The following is a 21514-nucleotide window of genomic DNA, read 5'->3' on the forward strand; positions in this document are numbered from 1 at the left end:
TGGGGAATGTAGCATTATTATAGAATGTTGTTAAACTTAATTTTAATTCTTCTTGACATTAACTTTTTTTTTCTTCTTTCTTTTTTTTTGGGGGGAGGGGCGTAAACCAAGAGATCTGCCTTTTAAGCAGTTGTTTTATTTTGGTTCTTTGAAACTGATTTTAATTTCCTTTGTACCCAACCATTGTAAGTATTTTGTTTTGTTTCTTGGAAATTTTGTTTTCATACAGAAAATAAAGGCTGTGTTAAAATGAGTATGTCATCTTATTAAAAATGTCCTAGTCACTGCACTCATCTGGCTTAAACTGGTTTTCATTTACCAAATGTAAGTTAGCAGATTTTTTTTAATTAGCACATTTTAAAAAATGCAGTCCTATAGATTGACTGGCTGAACAAACTAACCAAGCTACGGCCCCAACAACTTTTGAACTGGACTTCTTTTCCACACTTGTCAGCAAGCGATAATTGTCAGAATCACTATGATTTACTAAGTACCTACTGTGGTAAATAGGCTTTTACCTGTGATATTTTCATTCATAAAACATTCATATAAGTTAGGTCTGTTACTATATATACTTTATAGAGAAAATTTGAGGATCAGAGAGATTATGGAATATACCAAGGTAACACAGCTAGTAAATGGTGAAGCCTGGATCCAAATCCAGGTCTGTCTGATTCCAAAGCTCATGGGGAAAACACTGGATCATACTCTTAGATATACTGCAGAAAAAATAATCCAAATACATTTATAGTAGGTTTTCATAAAATTATTAGGATTACTATGTACTCTTTTTTTTTTCTTTTTGCAGGGGAGTGGGGAGAGACAAGAAGGGAGAGGCATGAGAAGTATCGACTCATAGTTGGCATGTACATGCCTTGACGGGAAGGGGGGGGAGACTCCAGCCAACCCAGTGATCCCTTGCTTGAGCCAGTGAGCTTGGGCTTCAAGCCAGCAACCTTTGGGCTCAAGCCAGCGACCTCGGGTTTTGAACCTGAGGCCTCTACATTCCAAGTCAACACTCTGTCCACTGCAGCACCACCAGTCAGGCTAGTATGTACTCTTTACATATTTTATTTTTACATGAGGTTATATCTAGTACTTGTTTCATAATTTCAGGAGTAGAAGTATATGTTTGGTACAAGAAAGGATTCATAATGTGCCCTCTGCACAAACTTATTAAAGAGTATTCCTTTTATTTATTTATTTATTTATTTATTTATTTATTTATTTGTATTTTTCTGAAGCTGGAAATGGGGAGAGACAGTCAGACAGACTCCCGCATGCGCCCGACTGGGATCCACCCGGCACGCCCACCAGGGGCAATGCTTCACCCACCAGGGGGTGATGCTCTGCCCCTCTGGGGCGTCGCTCTGCCACGACCAGAGCCACTCTAGCACCTGGGGCAGAGGCTAAGGAGCCATCCCCAGCGCCCGGGCAATCTTTGCTCCAATGGAGCCTCGGCTGCAGGAGGGGAAGAGAGAGACAGAGAGGAAGGGGGGGGGGTGGAGAAGCAAATGGGCGCTTCTCCTATGTGCCCTGGCTGGGAATCGAACCTGGGTCCCCCACACGCCAGGCCGACGCTCTACCGCAGGGCCAGAGTATTCCTTTTATATTGACAGTGATTATGTGTCCACCTTTAGAAAAATGTGCATTTGGATATTTACCTCCCACATCTCTTATTCATCACACTACCGTGACTTAGCAGACTATCAAATGAGGTTGGATCACTTGTTCAGTTGATAATTTAGGATGAAAATTCATGCATATATTTATGCAAACAATCATGGAGGAAGAGTAAGAGGCCTATCAGAAATATGCAAGATTAGGTAGGGATTTTTAATGGTTTAGAAAATGTATATTCTTGATTTATTGACACAGTGACTCAGGCTTTCTATCTTAGTGAGGCAGCAAGGCACATAGTAGAACAAGCATGAGCTTTTTGATTCACAGACCTCTCAAACTTTCATTTTCTCATTGTTAAATGATGTTATATTAAATGAGCTGTATAAAGGCTACTGACCCTGTTCCCAATTTGCTAATTTTGCTTATTGTTAGGCAGTTCTGGTAACTTGCATACTAAACTTGCACTGGGAAATCAGGCTGCTTTGGAAATGGGCTCCAATTCTTTTTTTTTTTTAAGTGAGAGGAGGGGAGATAGACTCCCACATGCACCCTGACTGGGATTCACCCAGCAACCCCTGTCTGGGGCCAACACTCAAACCAATCAAGCCACTGGCTGTGAGAGGAGAAGAGAGAGAGAAGGTGGAGAGGGAGGGGAAGAAGCAGATGGTTGCTTCTCATGTGTGCCCTGACTAGGGATCAAACCTGGGATGTGCACACACTGGTGTAACACTCTTAACACTGAACCATCCAGCCAAGGCCATAGGCCCTGATTCTTATAACAGTTTATATAGATATCTTTTGGAGTCCAGCAGACCTGCATTTGTATTTTAGCTTTTCCCTTAAGATCAGGAACAAAACACGAATATCCACTTCAACAGTCCTATTCAACATAGTACAGGAAGTTCTAGCTACAGCAATCAAACAAGAATAAAGATAAGACATCCAAATTGGAAGAAGAAAAACTCATTATTTGCAGATGACATGATACTTTATATAGAGAACATAAAGATCCCACCAAAAAACTATTAGAACTGAAATATGAATTCAGTAAAGTAGCAGAATACAAAATGAATATCCAGACATCAGTTGCATTTTTATACACCAATAATGAACTATCAGAAACAGAAACTAAGAAAACAGTCCCATTTATAATTGCATCAAAAAATTAAAATATCTAGGAATAAATTTAACCAAGGATATAAAACACCAGTACTAAGAAAACTATAAGGCACTGAAGAAACAAATTTAAGATACAAACAAGTGGAAGCATGTACCGTGCTCATGGATAGGAAGAAATAGCATTATTAAAATGTCCATACTACCCAAAGCAATCTATAGATTCAACGCAATTCCTATCAAAATACCAATGGTGTATTTCATAGAACTAGAACAAATATTCCAAAAATATATATGGAACCACAAAAAGGCCACAGAAATCTTTAGAATGAAGAACAAAGTTGGAGAAATGCTACCTGATTTCAAACTATACTACAAGGCTATAGAAATCAAAACAGCATGGTACTGGCATAAAAGCAGAATACATCAATGGAACAGAATAGAGAGCCTAGAAATAAACTCACTCCTTCATGCTCAATTAATATTTGACAATGGAGGGAAGAACATATAATGGGGTAAAGATAGTCTATTCAATAAGTGGTGGTGGAAAAATTGCACAGATACGTGAAAAAAAAATGAAACTATCCCACCTCCTTAGGCCATACAGAAGAATAACAAAGTAGATTAAAGACGTGTTAAATTCAAAACTATAAAAATGCTAGAAGAAAACATAGGTAGTAAAATCTCAGACATTTCTTGTAGCAATATTTTTTCTGATATATCTACTTGGGCAAGGGAAACAAAAAATAAACAAATGGGGCTACATTAAACTAACAAAGGAAACCTTCAACAAAATGAAAAGACAACCCACTGAATGGGAGAACGTATTTGCCAATGATAACATCTGATGAGTTAATATCCAAAATTTATAAAGAACTTATACAACTAAACACACACAAAAAAGCAATCCAATTAAAAATATGGGCAAAGGACCTAAATAGACACTTACCCAAAGAGGACATACAGATGGCCAGTAGACATATGAAAAGATGCTCACCACTAATCATCATAGAAATGCAAATTAGGTCCTGGCCGGTTGGCTCAGTGGTAGAGTGTCGGCCTGGCGTACAGGAGTCTCGGGTTCGATTCCTGGCCAGGGCACACAGGAGAAGCACCCATCTGCTTCTCCACCCCTCCCCCTCTCCTTCCTCTCTGTCTCTCTCTTCCGCTCCTGCAGCCGAGGCTCCATTGGAGCAAAGATGGCCCAGGTGCTGAGGATGGCTCTGTGGCCTCTGCCTCAGGCACTAGAATGGCTCTGGATGCAACAGAGCGATGCCCCCTGGTGGGCATGCTGGGTGGATCCCGATCAGGCACATGCAGGAGTATGTCTGACTGCCTCCCTGTTTCCAGCTTCGGAAAAATGCAAAAAAAAAAAAAGAAAGAAAGAAATGCAAATTAAAACCACAATGAGCCTGACCTATGGTGGCACAGTGGATAAAGTGTCGACCTGGAACACTGAGGTCATCAGTTCAAAACTCTGGCTTTGCCTGGTCAAGGCACATATGAGAGTTGATGCTTCCTGCTCCTCCCCTCCTCTCTCTCTCCTCTCCAAAATGAATAATAAATTCTTTAAAAAAAAAAAAAAAAAGCCACAGCCTGACCAGGCGGTGGCACAGTGAATAGAGCATCGGACTGGGATGCGGAAGACCCAGGTTCGAGACCCCGAGGTCGCCAGCTTCAGTGTGGGCTCATCTGATTTGAGCAAAAATTCACCAGCTTGGACCCAAGGTCGCTGCTCGAGCAAGGGGTTACTCCGTCTGCTAAAGGCCCGCAGTCAAGGCACATATGATAAAGCAATCAATGAACAACTAAGGTGTTGCAATGCTCAATGAAAAACTAATGATTGATGCTTCTCATCTCTCTGTTCCTGTCTCTCTGTCCCTGTCTATCCCTCTTTCTGAGTCTCTCTCTCTGTCTCTGTAAAAAAAAAAAATAAATAACAAACAGCAAGTGTTGACGATGTGGAGGAAAGATAACCCTTGTGCACAGTTTTAGGGAATGCAGAGTGCTGAAGCCACTGTGGAAAGCAGTATGGAGTTACCTCAAAAAATTAAAAATAGCCTGACCTGTGGTGGCGCAGTGGATAAAGCGTCAACCTGGAAATGCTGAGGTCACTGGTTTGAAACCCTGGGCTTGCCTGGTCAAGGCACATATGGGAGATGATGCTTCCAGCTCCTCCCCCCTTCTCTCTCTCTGTCTCTCCCTCTCCTCTCTAAAATGAATAAATAAATTTTAAAAAAGAAAAGAAAATCTTTAAAAAAAAATTAAAAATAGCTCTGGTTGGTTGGCTCAATGGATAGAGCATCAGCCCGGCATATGGACATCCTGGGTTTGATTCCTGGTCCAGCCACACAAGAGAAGCAACTATCTGTTTCTCTTCCCCTCCCTTTCCCCTTTTGCTCCCTCTTCCCGTCCCACAGTCAGTAGCTCAGTTGGTTCTAGCATTGGCCCTGGGTGCTGAGGATAGCTTGGTTGTTCTGAGCATGTCATCCTCAGGCACCAAAAATAGCTCAATTGATTAGAGCATCAGCCTCAGACAAGGGTTGCTGAGTGGATACCATTCGGAGGGCATGCAGGAGTCTGCCTCATTATCTTCCCTCCTCTCACTTGAAAATAAAAATAAGAGTGCAATTACCTTATGACCCAGTAATTCCACTTTTGGAGATATTTTCAAAGAAACAGAACAACTAATTTGAAAGAATATTTGCACCTCTATGTTCATTGCAGCATTATCTACAATAGCCAAGATCTGGGAGTATTTCGGGTGCCCATTAGTAAATGAGTGGATAAAAATGCTGTAATACATTTATACAATGGACTACTACTCAGCCATAATAAAGAAGGAAATCTTACCCTTTGTGACAGTATGGATGGACCTGGAGAATATTACGCTAAGTGAAATAAGCCAGTCAGAGAAAGTACCAGAGGATTTCATTTAAGTGTGGAATCAAGTGAACAAAATAAATTAGAAACATATTCACAGAGCCTGGCCTGCTGTTGTTCAGTGGGTGAAGCATCGACCTGGAATGCTGAGGTTGCCGGTTCAAAACCCTGGACTTGCCTGGTCAAGGTACATACAAAAAGCAACCAATTGCCTGACCTGTGGTGGCGCAGTGGATAAAGCATTGACCTGGAAATGCTGAGGTCGCCGGTTCAGAACCCTGGGTTTGCCTGGTCAAGGCACATATGGGAGTTGATGCTTCCTACTCCTCCCTTCATTTCTCTCTCTTCCTCTCTCTCTCCTTTCTAAAATGAATAAATAAAAAGTATTAAAAGAAGCAACCAATTGCCTGACCTGTGGTGGCGCAGTGGATAAAGCATTATCCTGGAAACGCTGAGGTCGCCGGTTGGAAACCCTGGGTTTGCCTGGTCAAGACACATATGGGAGTTGATGCTTCCTGCTCCTCCCCTCATTTCTCTCTCTTCCTCTCTCTCGCCTCTCTAAAATGAATAAATAAAAAGTATTAAAAGAAAAAAAAGAAGCAACCAATGAACAACTAAAGTGAAGCAACTATGAGTTGAAACTTCTCGTTCCCTCATCCCCACTCTGTAAAATCAGTAAATAAAATCTTTTAAAAAAAGAAACAGACTGACAGAGAACAGATTGATAGCTGTCAGAGGGTAAGGGAGTTGAGAGGCTTGGTGAAAAAGGTGAAAGGATTAAGCAAAACAAATAAACAAAAAACTCATAGACACCGACAATGGTATGGTGATTACCAGAAGGAAAGGGAGTTTGGGGGGACATTGAACAAGGTAAAGGGGGATAGATGGTGAAGGAAGGAGACTTGGCTTGGGGTGGTGAACACACAATACAATACACAGATGATGTATTATAAAATTGTACATCCCTGGCCAGAGAGCTCAGTTGGTTAGAGTGTCATTCTGAAGCGCAGAGGTTGCTGGTTTGATCCCTGGTCAGGGCGCATACAGGAACAGCTCGATGTTCTGTCTCTGTCTCTCTCTCCCTGCTGCTCTCTAAATATAAAATTAATATGTATGTGTGTGTGTGTGTGTGTAATTGTACACCTGAAACCTATAATTTTATTAATCAATGTCACATCAATAAATTCAATTTAGGCCCTGGCCGGTTGGCTCAGCGGTAGAGCGTTGGTCTGGCGTGTGGGGGACCCGGGTTCGATTCCCGGCCAGGGCACATAGGAGAGGCGCCCATTTGCTTCTCCACGCCCCACCCCTCCTTCCTCTCTGTCTCTCTCTTCCCTTCCCGCAGCCGAGGCTCCATTGGAGCAAAGATGGCCCGGGCGCTGGGGATGGCTCCTTGGCCTCTGCCCCAGGCGCTAGAGTGGCTCTGGTCGCTGCAGAGCGACGCCCCGGAGGGGCAGAGCATCGCCTCCCGGAGGGGCAGAGCATCGCCCCTGGTGGGCGGGCCGGGTGGATCCCAGTTGGGCGCATGCGGGAGTCTGTCTGACTGTCTCTCCCCGTTTCCAGCTTCAGAAAAATAGAAAGAAAAAAAAAAGAAAAAGAAATAAATTCAATTTAAAAATCCCAAAGAAGGCCTTGGCCAGTTGGCTCAGTGGTAGAGCGTTGGCCTGGCGTGCGGGAGTCCCGGATTCGATTCCCGTCCAGGGCACACAGGAGAAGCGCCCATCTTCTTCTCCACCCCTCCCCCTCTTCTTCCTCTCTGTCTCTCTCTTCCCCTTCTGCAGCTGAGGCTCCATTGGAGCAGCGTTTGCCCGGGCACTGAGGATGGCTCTGTGGCCTCTGCCTCAGGTGCTGGAATGGTTCTGATTGCGGCAGAGTGATGCCCCAAGATGGGCAGAGCATCGCCCCCTGGTGGGCATGCCAGGTGGATCCCGGTCAGGCGCATGCGGGAGTCTGTCTGACTGCCTCCCTGTTTCCAACTTCAGAGAAATACAAAAAAGAAAAAGAAAAGAAAAAAAGAAAAAAAAAGAAAAATAAACAAAAGCTCCCAAGTGACATATTAATATCATACATATTAATGTAAATAGGGTTAAGAGCCACTGTCTTTGTTTCCTTTACTAATCCTATGCCTTACCTGTGTTTTGCCAGTTGCTACTTCAAGAAACTCAAGCAGCCCTGGATGGATAGCTCGACTGGTTAGAACAGTGGTCGGCAAACTCATTAGTCAACAGAGCCAAATATCAACAGTACAATGATTGAAATTTCTTTTGAGAGCCAAATTTTTTTAACTTAAACTATATAGGTAGGTACATTCCTTATTGAGGTAGTGCCCGCACGTGGTATTTTGTGGAAAAGCTGCACTCAAGAGACCAAAGAGCCGCATGTGGCTTGTGAGCTGTGGTTTGCTGACCAGGGGGTTAGAGCATTGTCCAAATGCATAGAGATTGCCAGTTTGATTCCCGGTCAAGGCACACACAGGAACAGATCGATGTTTCTGTCTCTCTCTATAAAATCAATAAATAGCCTGACCCAGGTGATGCAGTGGATAAAGCATCAACCTAGAACACTGAGGTCAACAGTTCAAAGCCCTGAGGTTGCTGGCTCTGAGGGGGGCTCATCAGCAAGGGGGCTGTCACTGGCTTGGGGGGGGCAGGGAGGAGTTCGTCCACATGATCCCAAAGTTCTCCAGCTTGAGCCCAAAGGTCGGTAGGATGAAAAACCCATGATCACTGGCTTGAACAAGGGGACACTGGCCTGGCCCCGGTCAAGGCATATACAAGAAGCAATCAATGCATAACTAAAGTAGAAGTATCTATAAGTTGATGCTTCTCACTCTCTCTCTCTCCTGTCTCTCTCTCTCTCAAAAATAAATAAGAAAACAAATTGTTTAAAAAAAAAGAAACCCAAGCAATATGGCAGTTCCATTAGACCTTCTAATGATTTATTTTCTATAACCATATGAGCATAAACTTTATAGCCTCTCAAACAAGCTCCAAGAATTTGAGCTATAGAGAAACCTAAGTAGGCCCCTTGCAAAAACTGAACAGCTAGTTACTATAGGTGGAAGATGTCAGAAGATAGTCCAAAATGACTCCCCATGAAATCTCTTTATGCATCTCTCTGCCCTTCATGATAAGATTAACATTTATTGCCTGACCTGTGGTGGCGCAGTGGATCAAGCGTCGACCTGTAAACGCTGAGGTCACTGGTTCAAAACCCTGGGCTTGCCTGGTCAAGGCACATATGGGAGTTGATGCTTCCTGCTCCTCCCTCCCCCTTCTCTCTCTCTCTCTCTCTTACTCTCTCTTCTCTCTAAAAATTAATAAAATTAAAAAAAAGATTAACATTTTTTAGGTCCTTGCTGTGCCAGTTATTCTGCCAAGCACTTTAGTACATCACTTAATCTTTACAAGCTTCTGTAGTATCATTACCATCTCCCTTTTAAGGCCCTTGACTATGTTGAAAACTTTTCTACCACTGCCCAGCTCTTTTCCTGGCATATAGGAGGTACCAAATCAGTTAAATAAATTAATGAGTCCCTATTTCACAGATTCAGTAAGGAATCAAGAGGTTAAGTAACTTGCTAAAGTTATATAGCTAATAAAGAGTTGAACTGATATTGGAACCCATATCTTGGCTCCAAAGCACACACTTTTAACCACTATTCTGTGACATCTACTATCCACTTCTGCTTTCAGGGCTTTGATCTGTTATTTCTACCCTCTCTAGGGCCTATGTCCAGCATAAAGTTTCTCCTATAATTTACATGTTAAGATTCTTATTTGTAAGTAATAGAAACCCAATTTGAACAAGCTTAAGCAAAAAGATTAATTTATTATAAAGATGGCAGTGTCTCACAAAACCCAGGGATAATGCAGATGGACTTTAGGAACAAATACATCAGGTGTTTGAGTGCAGTCAGAATTTCTCATCTCTCCTCCAGCTCAATCCCAAATTGTCTGGAAAGGTACATAAAGGATGACTCCTGCTGCAACCATGAGGATAAGGGCAGAGAAGGTGGTACAAAAGGGGGTCTGGGGAGACAAAACAATAGATGTTTACCTGTAGTCCTCTTTTTATAAATAAAGATTTTATTTATTGACTTTACAGAGAGGAAAGAGAGAGAGACAAAGGTGGGGGCGAGGGGAGGAGTGGGAAGCATCACCTCACAATTAGTTGACTTTTGTATGTTGACTCTTCAAAGCCTGGGATTTGAAACCGGTGAGCTCAGCATTCCAGGTCGACGCTCCATCTACTGTGCCACCACAGGTCAGGCTACCTATAGTCCTCTTTATAGCCTATAAACACATGTGCCATTTCCCACTTATCTACAATTCCAAAAATGTCCACACCTAACATAACCTACGGACAAATGCAAGTCACATGCAACTACTGCATGCAGAAGCAATGGCATGCCATGGACATGTCCCTTCCTTGTCTAATTCAGTGACAATCTGAATGTGGCTCCTCTTGGCCCTGGCTGGGTACTCAATTGGTTAGTGTCATCCCGATATACCAAGGTTGTGGGTTCGATTCCTAGTCAGGGCACATACAAGAATCAACCAATAAACGCATAAATGAGTGGAGCAACAAATTGATGTTTCTCTCTCTCTCTCTCTCCTTTCCTCTTTCTTTCTCTTAAATCAATCAATAAAAATAAATAAATAAATTTGGCTCCTCTTGATCCTAACACATTTCACAAACTTAACTGCCACCAAAAGATCTAACATGCAATAGTAGAGAAATAATTAAGCCCAGTAAAAATTACTTTTTAGAAAAGTAATTGGCACACCATTATCAGCCAATAGGTTTGCGAATGTACCATTTCTACCTGGATAGTGATAAAGGTGCTAAATTACAGGCACAGAAAAATATATGGGGTCAATTTAATGATGCGCCTTCTTTCTTAACTAGTCTGTCCTTGGGCCAGGGCCTACTCTGAAGAGTAGTGATTCTCAAACTTGAGACAGTGCTTTAGAATCACTAGGAGGGCTAGTGAGACCTGCAAAACCTCGACACAAACACTCCATCAAACATCTGCACTAGGAGACTTGACCAAATTTTAGTGTTAGTATGGCTTCTAGCAGCCTAAGACAGTTCCCATCTAGAAAAGCTCAGGGCTGTTGAACAATTTACTTTTTACTCTAGTGACATAGGCCCTTGACCTCCCTGCTTAGAGCATTTACTAAAAGGGGCTTACAGGCCCTGGCCGGTTGGCTCAGCGGTAGAGCGTCAGCCTGGCGTGCAGAAGTCCGGGGTTCGATTCCCGGCCAGGGCACATAGGAGAAGCGCCCATTTGCTTCTCCACCCCCCCCCTTCCTCTCTGTCTCTCTCTTCCCCTCCCACAGCCAAGGCTCCACTGGAGCAAAGATGGCCCGGGCGCTGGGGATGGCTCCTTGGCCTCTGCCCCAGGCGCTAGAGTGGCTCTGGTTGCGGCAGAGCGATGCCCCGGAGGGACAGAGCAGCCCCCCCTGGTGGGCAGAGTGTTGCCCCTGGTGGGCGTGCAGGGTGGATCCCGGTCGGGCGCATGCGGGAGTCTGTCTGACTGTCTCTCCCCATTTCCAGCTTCAGAAAAATACAAACAAAAAAAAACAAAAAAACACACACACACAAAAAAACCCCCAAACTGACCAGTATTTCAATGGGAACTATGCTCCTCTCACTGACCACCAATGAAAGAGGTGCCCCTTCTGGAAGTGTGGCGGGGCCGGATAAATGGCCTCAGGGGGCCGCATGCAGCCTGTGGGCCCATAGTTTAGGGACTCCTGATCTAGAACCTGAGACTTAAATACACTGAAGATTTCCTGTCTCTTTGATCTGAGATTCTTTTTTCTATGGACCAGCATCTGTTATTTTTTAAACTATTTTTTTAAGACTTTATTCATTTTAGCGAGGAGAGAGAGAGAGAGAGAGAGAGAGAGAGAAAGAGAAGGGGCGAGGATAGGAAGCATCAACTCCCAGATGTCCCTTGATTGGCAACATCAGCATTCCAGGTCAATGCTTTATCCACTGCACCACCACTGGCCAGGCCAGACCAGAGCAGAGCAGCATCTGTTATTTCTGTCTCTCTGGTGGGAAATTGACTGGTTACTGTTTCCAAGTTTGATACTTAGAGGAAAACTGATTTCTCTGGCCCAATTCCAAATATGAAGGAATGAGGTTCTGATCAATCCAGTTTAGCTTAGTTGTCTACCTTTGATCCAATCGGCCATGTAACCATGGATAATGGAACATGATAATTTCTTTTTCTGTAACTCTGTAATTGGGGGAGGGTTAATTCCTAGAAAAGAAGGGCTGAACAGACAATCCAGTAGGTTTCCATTATACTAGAAAACCTCTCTTCTTTTCATTCTTCATCCCTTCCAGCCACTGTTCTCTCCTTTCACTACTAGTTTTCAAAAGTTACCTATGTGCACTGCTTTACCATCCACTTATTCTTTGCCAATCTGACTTGTTCTATCTCCCCTATCCTTTTATGATAAACTCCTTTATGGACTTTGAATAAAAGCTTTTGCATCCTATTAGACTATTCTCAGACTTGATTCATCTTGACTACTCTTAGGTTCTGCACTATTGGGTTCTAAGCCTGCTTGTCATTATCTCCCACCTTCCATTAAGCTCCAAGGCAGATATGGCTACTACTCCCTGTAATAGATCATGTTTTTTGCCCTTCTCCTGCTGAAAGAGTAGGCCCTAAAAGCCAGACAGAAGACTGGTGCTACATTAGTATCAACTGAGGAACATGATGAAAACGTATTTTTTTTTCCAAAATACTGATTCTGTATGTCTGGAATTGGAGTCCTTGTGGTTATTTTATTATACATCCCTGACAGTTTGGTTCACAATGAGGTGTAAAAACAGAGGTTTTAACTATAAGACACTGTAACTCAATGAATACCAGAAAGACACAACTTGTAGTTTAATTTGTGTTGGTGCTTATCTCCCTGGGGAGAGATCCCAATGACAATTTCAGTTTTTTTCTGCATTGCCTTAAATAATGTAAGTTTTACCATTCATTAATTGCGGCCAACAACTATTCTTCCAATTGTGTGGTAAGTTAAAAGTTAAATGGATTGCTTACAAAATGGTAGTGATTATTATTTTATGTTCCACAAGTGTCCTTCTCCTCATTTATTAAAAGCTATACATATTACATTTTTCTCCTGAAATGAAAATTCCAGCTCCGGAGAATTTTAACATATTTGAGCTGAATTCAATCAATTCACTCCACTTACTTTCCCATGATGCATCACTCCTTCCCCCTCAAACCCTTTTTCCTGGGAAAGCATTAAATGGCATGAAGCAACTCGGTGGAAACTAGGAGTTGAAGAGCAAATCCTAAACACATATCATCAAGCCCCGCCACTTGTGACCCTGTGAGCGAAAGGGCTGACAAGTGTGGTAATCTTGTTCCTCGAATGTATCTTGAGGCCATAAGAGAATACTACAACTCCCAGGATGCCTTTCTGCCCCGCCCCGCTGGCCCCCCTCCTTCAGCTAGAAAGTGTGTACCATCCAGACCAGGCAACATGGCTCATAGGTGGAAGGAAGAGGCTTCACCACTTTTAAAGCGGTGAAGAGCGGTCGGAGAAGGAAAAAAAAAAGAGAAGTGACTAGAGCCCGTCATCAATTTTACTCTACCAGTTTCTCCCAAATCCGGTTGTCTTCATTAATCCCCTCCTCTCAAATCCAATCTGTGGTCTCCTCCCCACCCCGCCCTCCCTCGCTCACCCCTCCCCTCGGGAATCCTTTTCCCGCCCCCTCGCCCCCCGCGGAGTGCGCACGCGCCCGCCCCCAGCTTCGCGCCCAGATCGCCGCCTAGCCTGCTAGCTCTGCTCCCCTCTTCGTCAGCCCGCCGAGGAAGCATGGGCGTCCAGGGCTTCCAGGAGTTCCTGGAGAAGCGCTGTCCCGGGGCCGTGGTGCCCGTGGACCTCCTCAAACTCGCGCGCACGGTTTCGCGCCAGCAGCAGCAGCAGCTCCAGCAGCTCCAGCAGTTCCAGCATCGTCAGCTGCCACCTACAGCAGCCCTAGCGCCAGGGGCTCCACGCGTCGCCAGGGGCTCCGCTCCCCAGCAACCGCCGCTCCTGCCGGCTGCCTTAGGTGCCTACTCGGGGGGTGCGGGGCCCACTCGGCACCATCACCCCGCTCACCACTTCCACCACCACGGCCAGGGGCATCCTGGCCTGCACCCGCCGCCGCCGCCCCCGCCTCCCCCCCCGCCGCTTCCCGGGGCCCGGGTGCTGGTGGACGCGGGCTCGGCGCTGCCGCGGCTTTATGGCGGCTACCAGACGGATTGGGTGTGTGGCGGCCAGTGGAATGCCATGCTGGGCTACTTGTCAGCGCTATGCCAGGCTTGTGCCTATCCCGGCGACGACGGCCTGGAGCTGGTGGTCATGTTTCCCGGGGGCCTGGGCAAGGACCGGCTGGCTGAGTGGGGCCGTCGGTGCCAGACTGAGCGGCAGACAGCGCAACTGATCGTGGGACACGTGGGCAACAAGGGCACCCCTCCTCCACGGGCCTGGTTCCTGCCACCGGCCTGCCTGAGCCACTGCGTGAGGCTAGCACTCATCCGCTTCCGGGTCAAGGTGAGGGAGGGGCCGGATTTTAAATTTTATGCCCCCACACCTATACCCTCCTAACTAAACTCCTAACCACCCACCCACCCACCTGCCTGCCATCTACCCACCTACCTCCCATCTAGCCATCCACCACCCAGTCAACTAACCCATTTGCCTAACTCCCCTTGATCATTTTATCCATCTACGCACCCCTTCGTATCACCCCCTACCCATTCGCTCATCTACTTAATCATTTCTCTACCGTTGTCATCCCAATACCTCCCTTTAACCTTCCATTTATCCAATTGGCCTATCCTTAGGTTTTTGAAGAATTTCTTTTGCAGCCCCATCTTTCTCTCCTGTCTTCTGCCTAAAGCTAAAATGCCTTTTCCAAATTTTCCCAGTTGGCCTCTCTTCTCTATGTCTTGTTCCAACCTTGCAAGCAAATCAGATAAACAGATGTTAATTGAACACCTTTCTTCTACAATATTTTTTTCCAATTTTGACCTAGTGCTTTTTTCTAACCCATATGTCCGTCCATACGTTTTTCATTTCAACATGCTTCTACCTCCTTCCTTAGCCTACACACACAAACAAAAAACCCCACTGATTCAGTCAATGTTCAACAAGTATTAACCCACTGAGGCAGGTTTAAAAAACAATGCGAGACATGGTCCTGTTCTTGCAAAATCAAATATATACACATGAAACATTTATTTAATAGTGTAAATGCGTATGTGGTTGTGCATTTTGGTACATATTGTCAGTGCAGTACCTGCTTTGTGTGTGTGTGTGTGTGTGTGTTGTGGGGCATATCTCTGGGCCAAAGGGAAGGTTTCCTTGAAGAATTGGTTACCGGTTTTGAAGGGGGCTGCTTCAAGTGGGAGAAAGAAAATGAGCAGAAGCAAAAAGGGCTATTAAAGCGAGTGAGGCCCCGTGGTCAGTTAAGTCCAATCTCGGCATGTAGTTGGTCACTGCATATGGAGCCTGGGGAAGAGCTTGGCAGCATCCCAAGTTCTTGGCACTACTGCTATTGCTCTGTTGCTTTCCCATGCTCTTAGGTTTCAAGTTCCTACGTGTGAGGAATAGCAAGGCTTAAGGATTAAATGAGGTGGGCAGGAAGAAGAAAAAGAGTAGTGCAGGGTTGCGTAGGAGAAAACCTCAAGCCCACTTACCAACCGAGGCTTTTGGGGATATGTTTACAGTCAGAAAAACAGAACAGGGAATTGTGGGAATCATAAACTAAAGAAATGGTGCTGCGGGGAGTAATGAAAAAAATTGCAGCTGAGAGACTGAAAGACCTGCGTAGAGAAGAAGCATGCAGTGGTCGTAGAGCTTGTGGTTAGAGTTCACTCGTACTAGACGCCTGCCCAGCATCTAATTTCTACCTAGGCTGGGTAAATTATAGCTCCTTTTTTTTTTTAATACTCTGAGGGAATGTGATTTTTTTTTATTTATTCATTATAGAGAGGGGAGAGAGAGAGAGAGAGAGAGAAGGGGGAAGGAGAAGGAAGCATCAACTCCCATATGTGCCTTGACCAGGCAAGCCCAGGGTTTTGAACTGGCAACTTCAGCATTTCCAGGTTGACGCTTTATCCACTGCGCCACCACAGGTCAGGCAATTATAGCTCCTTTCAACAATGAAAACCCCAATCATGAGCTGTGTCAAACATACAAGGTAGAAAAAAAATATATATAACAAGTGCATTTTGCTTGTCTTCCTGATGAAACACTTTTCAGTAGGTTCATCATTCATAGTCATTGTTCCCACTTTGTTTCCAGTGCTACCACCCCAGCTTTAAGAACTTTTTACCTTATTGTCATTAACTGGATTGCTGGCCACAGTGGGTAACATTGATGAAATACTTATTATGTTCCAGGTGCTAATTTATATGCTTTAACAACAGAAAATTATCTCTTGATCCTCACAATAATATGTGAAGCAATATTATTGATTTTTGAAATGAGGAAACTGAGGCACAGGAAGTTTAGAAACTTGCCTAGAGTCACCCAGCAATAAATGGCAGAGCTGAGATTCTGGGATTTGTGCCCAGACAGTCTGGCTCAAGACTTATGCTTGTTAAGCTTATGCTCTTAACAACGGTGCTCTCTAAGAGGAATCTTTCTAAAGTGCCAGTGTGATTAGGTCATTCCCACACTCGACTAAAATCTTCCCTGGCTTCTGAGTAAACACAGGTCTGGGTCATTCATTTATATTATTCATTTATTGAATGCTTATGACCTATATAGTCTGGGTACTGTGCTAGTTGCTGAGGATTCAGAGGTAAATAGAGGACCTCTGCCCTCAAGAAGGTCAGTTTAATAAAAAAGCCAGACAAAATAAAGTTGTAGATACTATGAGCTAATTGCAAATTATGAAAAATGTGACTCTTATGGTGGGAGTACATGGTTAATTCTGAGTGAGGATGTCAAAGTTGAGGGAGGCTTCACAGGTGGATGCTGAGCCTTCAAACGGGTGCACAAAGGATATGGAGACCCAAAATGGCCTGTTGTAAGCTCTGAATAGATTTTGATTGGAGGCTGGCAAGAAAGTTAAACGTTGAACATGGGTTTGTGGTTTCCAAACCTTTTGGTTGATGTACCCTATCAGTCAACATTTTTAGGAAGTAACCCTCAGGTGGCCTTCATCAAACATAGTCTCATTTTCTAAATCTCAGCAGTTTATCAGAAAATAAGATGGATGGATGGATGGATGGATGGATGGATGGATGTGTGAGAAAGCAAGTGTAGTAAAAATGGTAGAATCTTGGTGTGGGTTCAATGTAAAATTATTTCAACTTTGCCATATATTTGAAATTTTTCATAATAAGATGTTCAGAGGGAAAAAAATCCCAGCATCCCTCTGTAGGTCTGAGAACCACCATTTGGGGAACATATAAATCTTATATCTATGCGAAATTATAAACTTTATTCTTTTCATATTTTCTACAGTGTCTTGTATATTTTAGGTGCAGGATACTTTTGTTCCCTGAATGAATAGGTTTGTGATCCTAAGAGAATGGAATGTAAGAGTAACTTAAAAAGTGCAATGTGGTTCCTAAAATAGTGGATTTAAGACTGGCTTCAAAATTGCATAGGTAAAATATCTGTAGCTAATTACCAGTGAGTGAAGTTCTCTCTCCTGGTTCTGGTCAGTGATTTCTGTTGTTTGTTGTTGTTACAGAGAGATTCCTGGTTTATAGAACAGACATAGAGGATATTGGTTAATAACTGATTTTGTTTATGGTTTCAGAGGAGTGTTACATTATCTTGAAGTTAACAGTTTTTCATTTGGATGATCTATATGCCTGCCATTTCTTTCTTTTTTTTTTTTTATGTAGTCTAGGTCACGTGTTTATATATATATATATATATATATATATATATATATATTTTTTTTTTTTTTTTTTTCTAATGACAGTTTATATTCGGCAGTGTTTTGTATTAGTTTCAGGCGTACAGCATAGTGACTGAGAAATGCTAGTGCTTCAGAACAAAACCCACTACTGTATTTCTCCTCCTTCTGGTTTTGTTCTTGAGACTACGCCACAAAATGGGCCTTTATTCCATTCTCATTTCATGTATGATAGAGAAAATAGAGGTGGAGAGATTAAGCAAAAGATAAATTGCTGGGTTATAAGTTTAGCTTTAGACAAGGTAGGACTTCTCATGAAGATTCATGAGATGAATTTTGTTATTTTGTTTATTTTATGTTCTGCAAACCTTTGTGGGAGGTAATCACCAGTAGCAGAAAAATGAAGTAAACACACCAGTTGCTAGCCTGATCTCTTCCTAATGGTCTCAGAAGCAGAACAACCTACAGCAGTTTTAGAATGTAATTTGGGAGATGATACGGGGTGGTTAAGGGAATGAATGCTTTGTTTTATTTTTTATTTTTTTAAATTTTATTTTATTGATTTTTAGAGAGAGAGAGAGAGAGAAGGGGGAAGGAGCTGGAAGCATCAACTCCCATATGTGCCTTGACCAGGCAAGCCCAGGGTTTCAAACCAGCAACCTCAGTGTTCCAGGTCAACGCTTTATCCCACTGCGCCACCACAGGTCAGGCAAATGCTTTGTTTTAATAGTTAATATATATTAGGGGAAAAAAAGATAATTAGCTCTAGCCGGATGGCCCGTTTGGTTAGAGTATCATCCTGAAGCACAGAGGTTGCTGGTTCCATACCCGGTCATGGCACATGCAGGAACAGCTCGACAGTCCTGTCTCTCCTGCTTTCCACCTTCCTCTCTAAAATCAACAATACAAATACTTTTTAAAAAGATAATTACATCAAACCCATCATTTCACAGCTATCCTTCTTTAGAATGGGATCAATTAAAGAAAAGTAAGTTGATTTAAAGAAACTTACTGCCCTGGCCGGTTGGCTCAGTGGTAGAGCATCGGCCTGGCGTTCAGGAGTCCCGGGTTCGATTTCCGGCCAGGGCACACAGGAGAAGCGCCCATCTGCTTCTCCACCCCTCCCCCTCTCCTTCCTCTCTCTCTCTTCCCCTCCTGCAGCCGAGGCTCCATTGGAGCAAAGATTGCCCGGGCACTGAGGATGGCTCTGTGGCCTCTGCCTCAGGCACTAGAATGGCTCTGGATGCAACAGAGTGACGCCCCAGATGGGCAGAGCATCGCCCCCTGGTGGGCATGCCGGGTGGATCCCGGTTGGGCGCATGCGGGAGTCTGTCTGACTGCCTCCCTGTTTCCAGCTTTGGAAAAATGGAAAAAAAAAAAAAAAAAAGAAACTTACTAAGGTGCAATATGTGGATGTGGCAGAAATCATGTTGGTGGTACATAAATGACCAAAGTTTAAGAAGTCTGACCACAAGTTGGTGTATCATTGTCTAGAATATAGTATAACAATGGCTGTTAATGTTAAATCCTTGTTCCAGGTCTGCATTGCTCAAAGTCTTCACAATCCCACCACACAATTTCCTTTGTTTTGTACATTCTTGTATAAAATTGTATACTTTTATTAGCCAGATAATGTGTATAGATACATGAGGAAAAACAATAGATTTTTAGAGCACTTAGTTTATGCCAGCATTGCTAAATGTATTATATAGCCAGAACAAAGCAAATGTGTAAGCTAAGTGAGTGAGTCCATAGTGATGTTATAGGAATTCAAACGTAGTAATCTCTTTTCTGTTTTCTCTGTCTCTTCACCTCTGGTTCCTTTCACTTACAACATCCTTAAATAACCTTTAAAAAACCAAAACTGTGCTCGCTTCGGCAGCACATATACAAAAACTGGAATGATACAGAGAAGAATAGCATGGTCCCTGCACAGGGATGGCATGCAAATTTGTGAAACATTCTGTATAAAATAAATAAGTAAATAATTTTAAAATAAATAAAGCAAAAACTTTCCCATTACTTTGTAATCCCCTTAAGTCATTATTCTTATCTGCTTATGTCCCTTTTAACCATTCTTCTTCTTTTTTTTTTTTTTTAAAGTGAGACAGACTCCTGCATCTGCCCCGACTGGGATCTATACGGCAACCCCGGTCTGAGATCAACACTCAATAGAACTGAGCTATCAGGGCCCAGGTCTGATGCTCAAACCAATCAAGCCACTGGGTGTGAGAGTAGAAGAGAGAGAAGAGGGAGAGGGAGGGGAAGAGAAGCAGATGGTCGCTTCTCATGTGTGCCCTGACTGGGGATTGAACCCGGGATGTCTGCCCATAATTCTTTTTTTAATTTTATTTATTTATTTACTTATTTATTTATTACTTTCTTTTTTAAAATTTTAATTTAGAAAATTAAATTTAACAGGGTGACATTGATCAATAAGAGTACATAGGTTTCAAGTAAACATTTCTATAGCATTTGAACTGTTGATTATGTTGTATACCCATCACCCAAAGTCAAATCATTTTCCATCACCTTATCTTTGTCCCTCTTTATACCCTTCCCCCACATTCTTCTCCCCCGTAGCCCCTCCCCCAGTAACCACTTCACTTTTATCTATGTCCATGAGTCAGTTTTATATACCACTTATGTGTGAAATCATACAGTTCTTAGGTTTTTCTGATTTGTTTCGCTCAGTATAATGTTCTTAAGGTCCCTCTTTGTTGTTGTAAATGTCACTGTGTCATCATTTCTTATGCCTCTGAAGTATTACATTGTATATATACAACATCTTCTTTATCCAACTCTCTATCAAGGGACACTTTGGTTGTGTCCATGTCTTGGCCACTGTGAATAATGCTGCAATGAACATGGGGATGCATGTGTCTTTTTTTTTTTTTTTTTTTTTTTTTTTTTGTGGCAGAGATAGAGTCAGAGAGAGGGACAGATAGGGACAGACAGATAGGAAGGGAGAGAGATGAGAATTTGTTGCAGTTCCTTAGTTGTTCATTGATTGATTTCTCATATGTGCCTTGACTGGGGGGGGGGGGCTACAGCAGACCGAGTGACCCCTTGCTTGAGCTAGCGACCTTGGGCTCAAGCTGGCGAGCCTTGCTCAAACCAGATGAGCCTGCACTCAAGCTGGCAACCTAGGGGTTTCGAAACTGGGTCCTCGGCGTCCCAGTCTGATGCTCTATCCACTGCGCCACCGCCTGGTCAGGCTGTATGTGTCTTTATGTACCAGTGTTTTTGAGATTTGGGGTTAGATACCCAGCATAGGGATTGCTGGGTCATATGGTAGTTCTGTTCTTAATTTTTTGAGGAACCACCATACTTACATCTATAATGGTGGTACTAATTTGCATTCCCATCAACAGTGAATGAGGGTTCCTTTTTCTTTACAGCCTCTACAACATTTGTTATTGCCTGTCTTGTTGAAAATAGTCAATGTAAGAAGTGTGAGATGATATCCCATTGTAGGTTTGATTTGCATTTCTCAAATAGCTAGTGAAGATGAGCATCTTTTCATATATCTGTTGGCCATTTGCATATCTTGGGAGAAGTGTCTGTTCAGGTCTTCTCCCCATTTTTAATTGGATTATTTGCTTGTTTGTTGCTGAGCTTTGTGAGTTCTTTATGTATTTTGGATATTAATCCCTATTGGAGCTGTTGTTTGCAAATATCTTCTCTCATTTAGTTGGCTGCCTGTTTGTTTTGTTGTCAGTTTCTTTTGCTGTGCAGAAGCTTTATAGTTTGATATAGTTGTGTTCATTTATTTTTGTCTTTACTTTCCTTGCCTTTGGGGTCAAATTCATAAATTGTTGTCTGTGGCCAAGGTCCATGAGTTTAGTACCTGTGTTTCCTTCTATTATTATTTTTTTTAAATTTGAATTTGTTGGGGTAACACTGGTTAAAAAAAATTATACAGGTTTCAGGTGCACAATTCTACAATACTTCATCTGTACACTGCATTGTGTGTTCACCA

At 43.1% G+C, this 21514-nt stretch overlaps 1 protein-coding gene and 1 non-coding gene across 10 annotated transcripts in view; both read left to right on the forward strand.

Moving 5' to 3' along the window:
- Positions 1 to 13418: 13418 nt before the first annotated feature.
- The window catches only part of FAM120C (family with sequence similarity 120 member C), a 98777-nt gene continuing 90681 nt past the window's right edge, over positions 13419 to 21514 (forward strand). For all 9 annotated transcript variants that reach the window (XR_010747894.1, XR_010747896.1, XR_010747895.1 and 6 more), the window contains exon 1: positions 13419 to 14204. Coding sequence is in view for 5 of the 9 variants with exons in the window: in XM_066357556.1 (XP_066213653.1) it covers positions 13485 to 14204 (720 nt within the window). In the remaining 4 variants the exon portion in view is untranslated. The remainder of the gene's footprint in view (positions 14205 to 21514) is intronic.
- LOC136386593 (U6 spliceosomal RNA) lies at positions 19399 to 19505 on the forward strand. Its single transcript, XR_010747963.1, has one exon. It is a non-coding gene; the product is annotated as a U6 spliceosomal RNA (small nuclear RNA).

Source organism: Saccopteryx leptura, chromosome X (genome assembly GCF_036850995.1).
Source record: "Saccopteryx leptura isolate mSacLep1 chromosome X, mSacLep1_pri_phased_curated, whole genome shotgun sequence".
In the NCBI taxonomy this organism is placed as follows: Eukaryota; Metazoa; Chordata; class Mammalia; order Chiroptera; family Emballonuridae; genus Saccopteryx; species Saccopteryx leptura.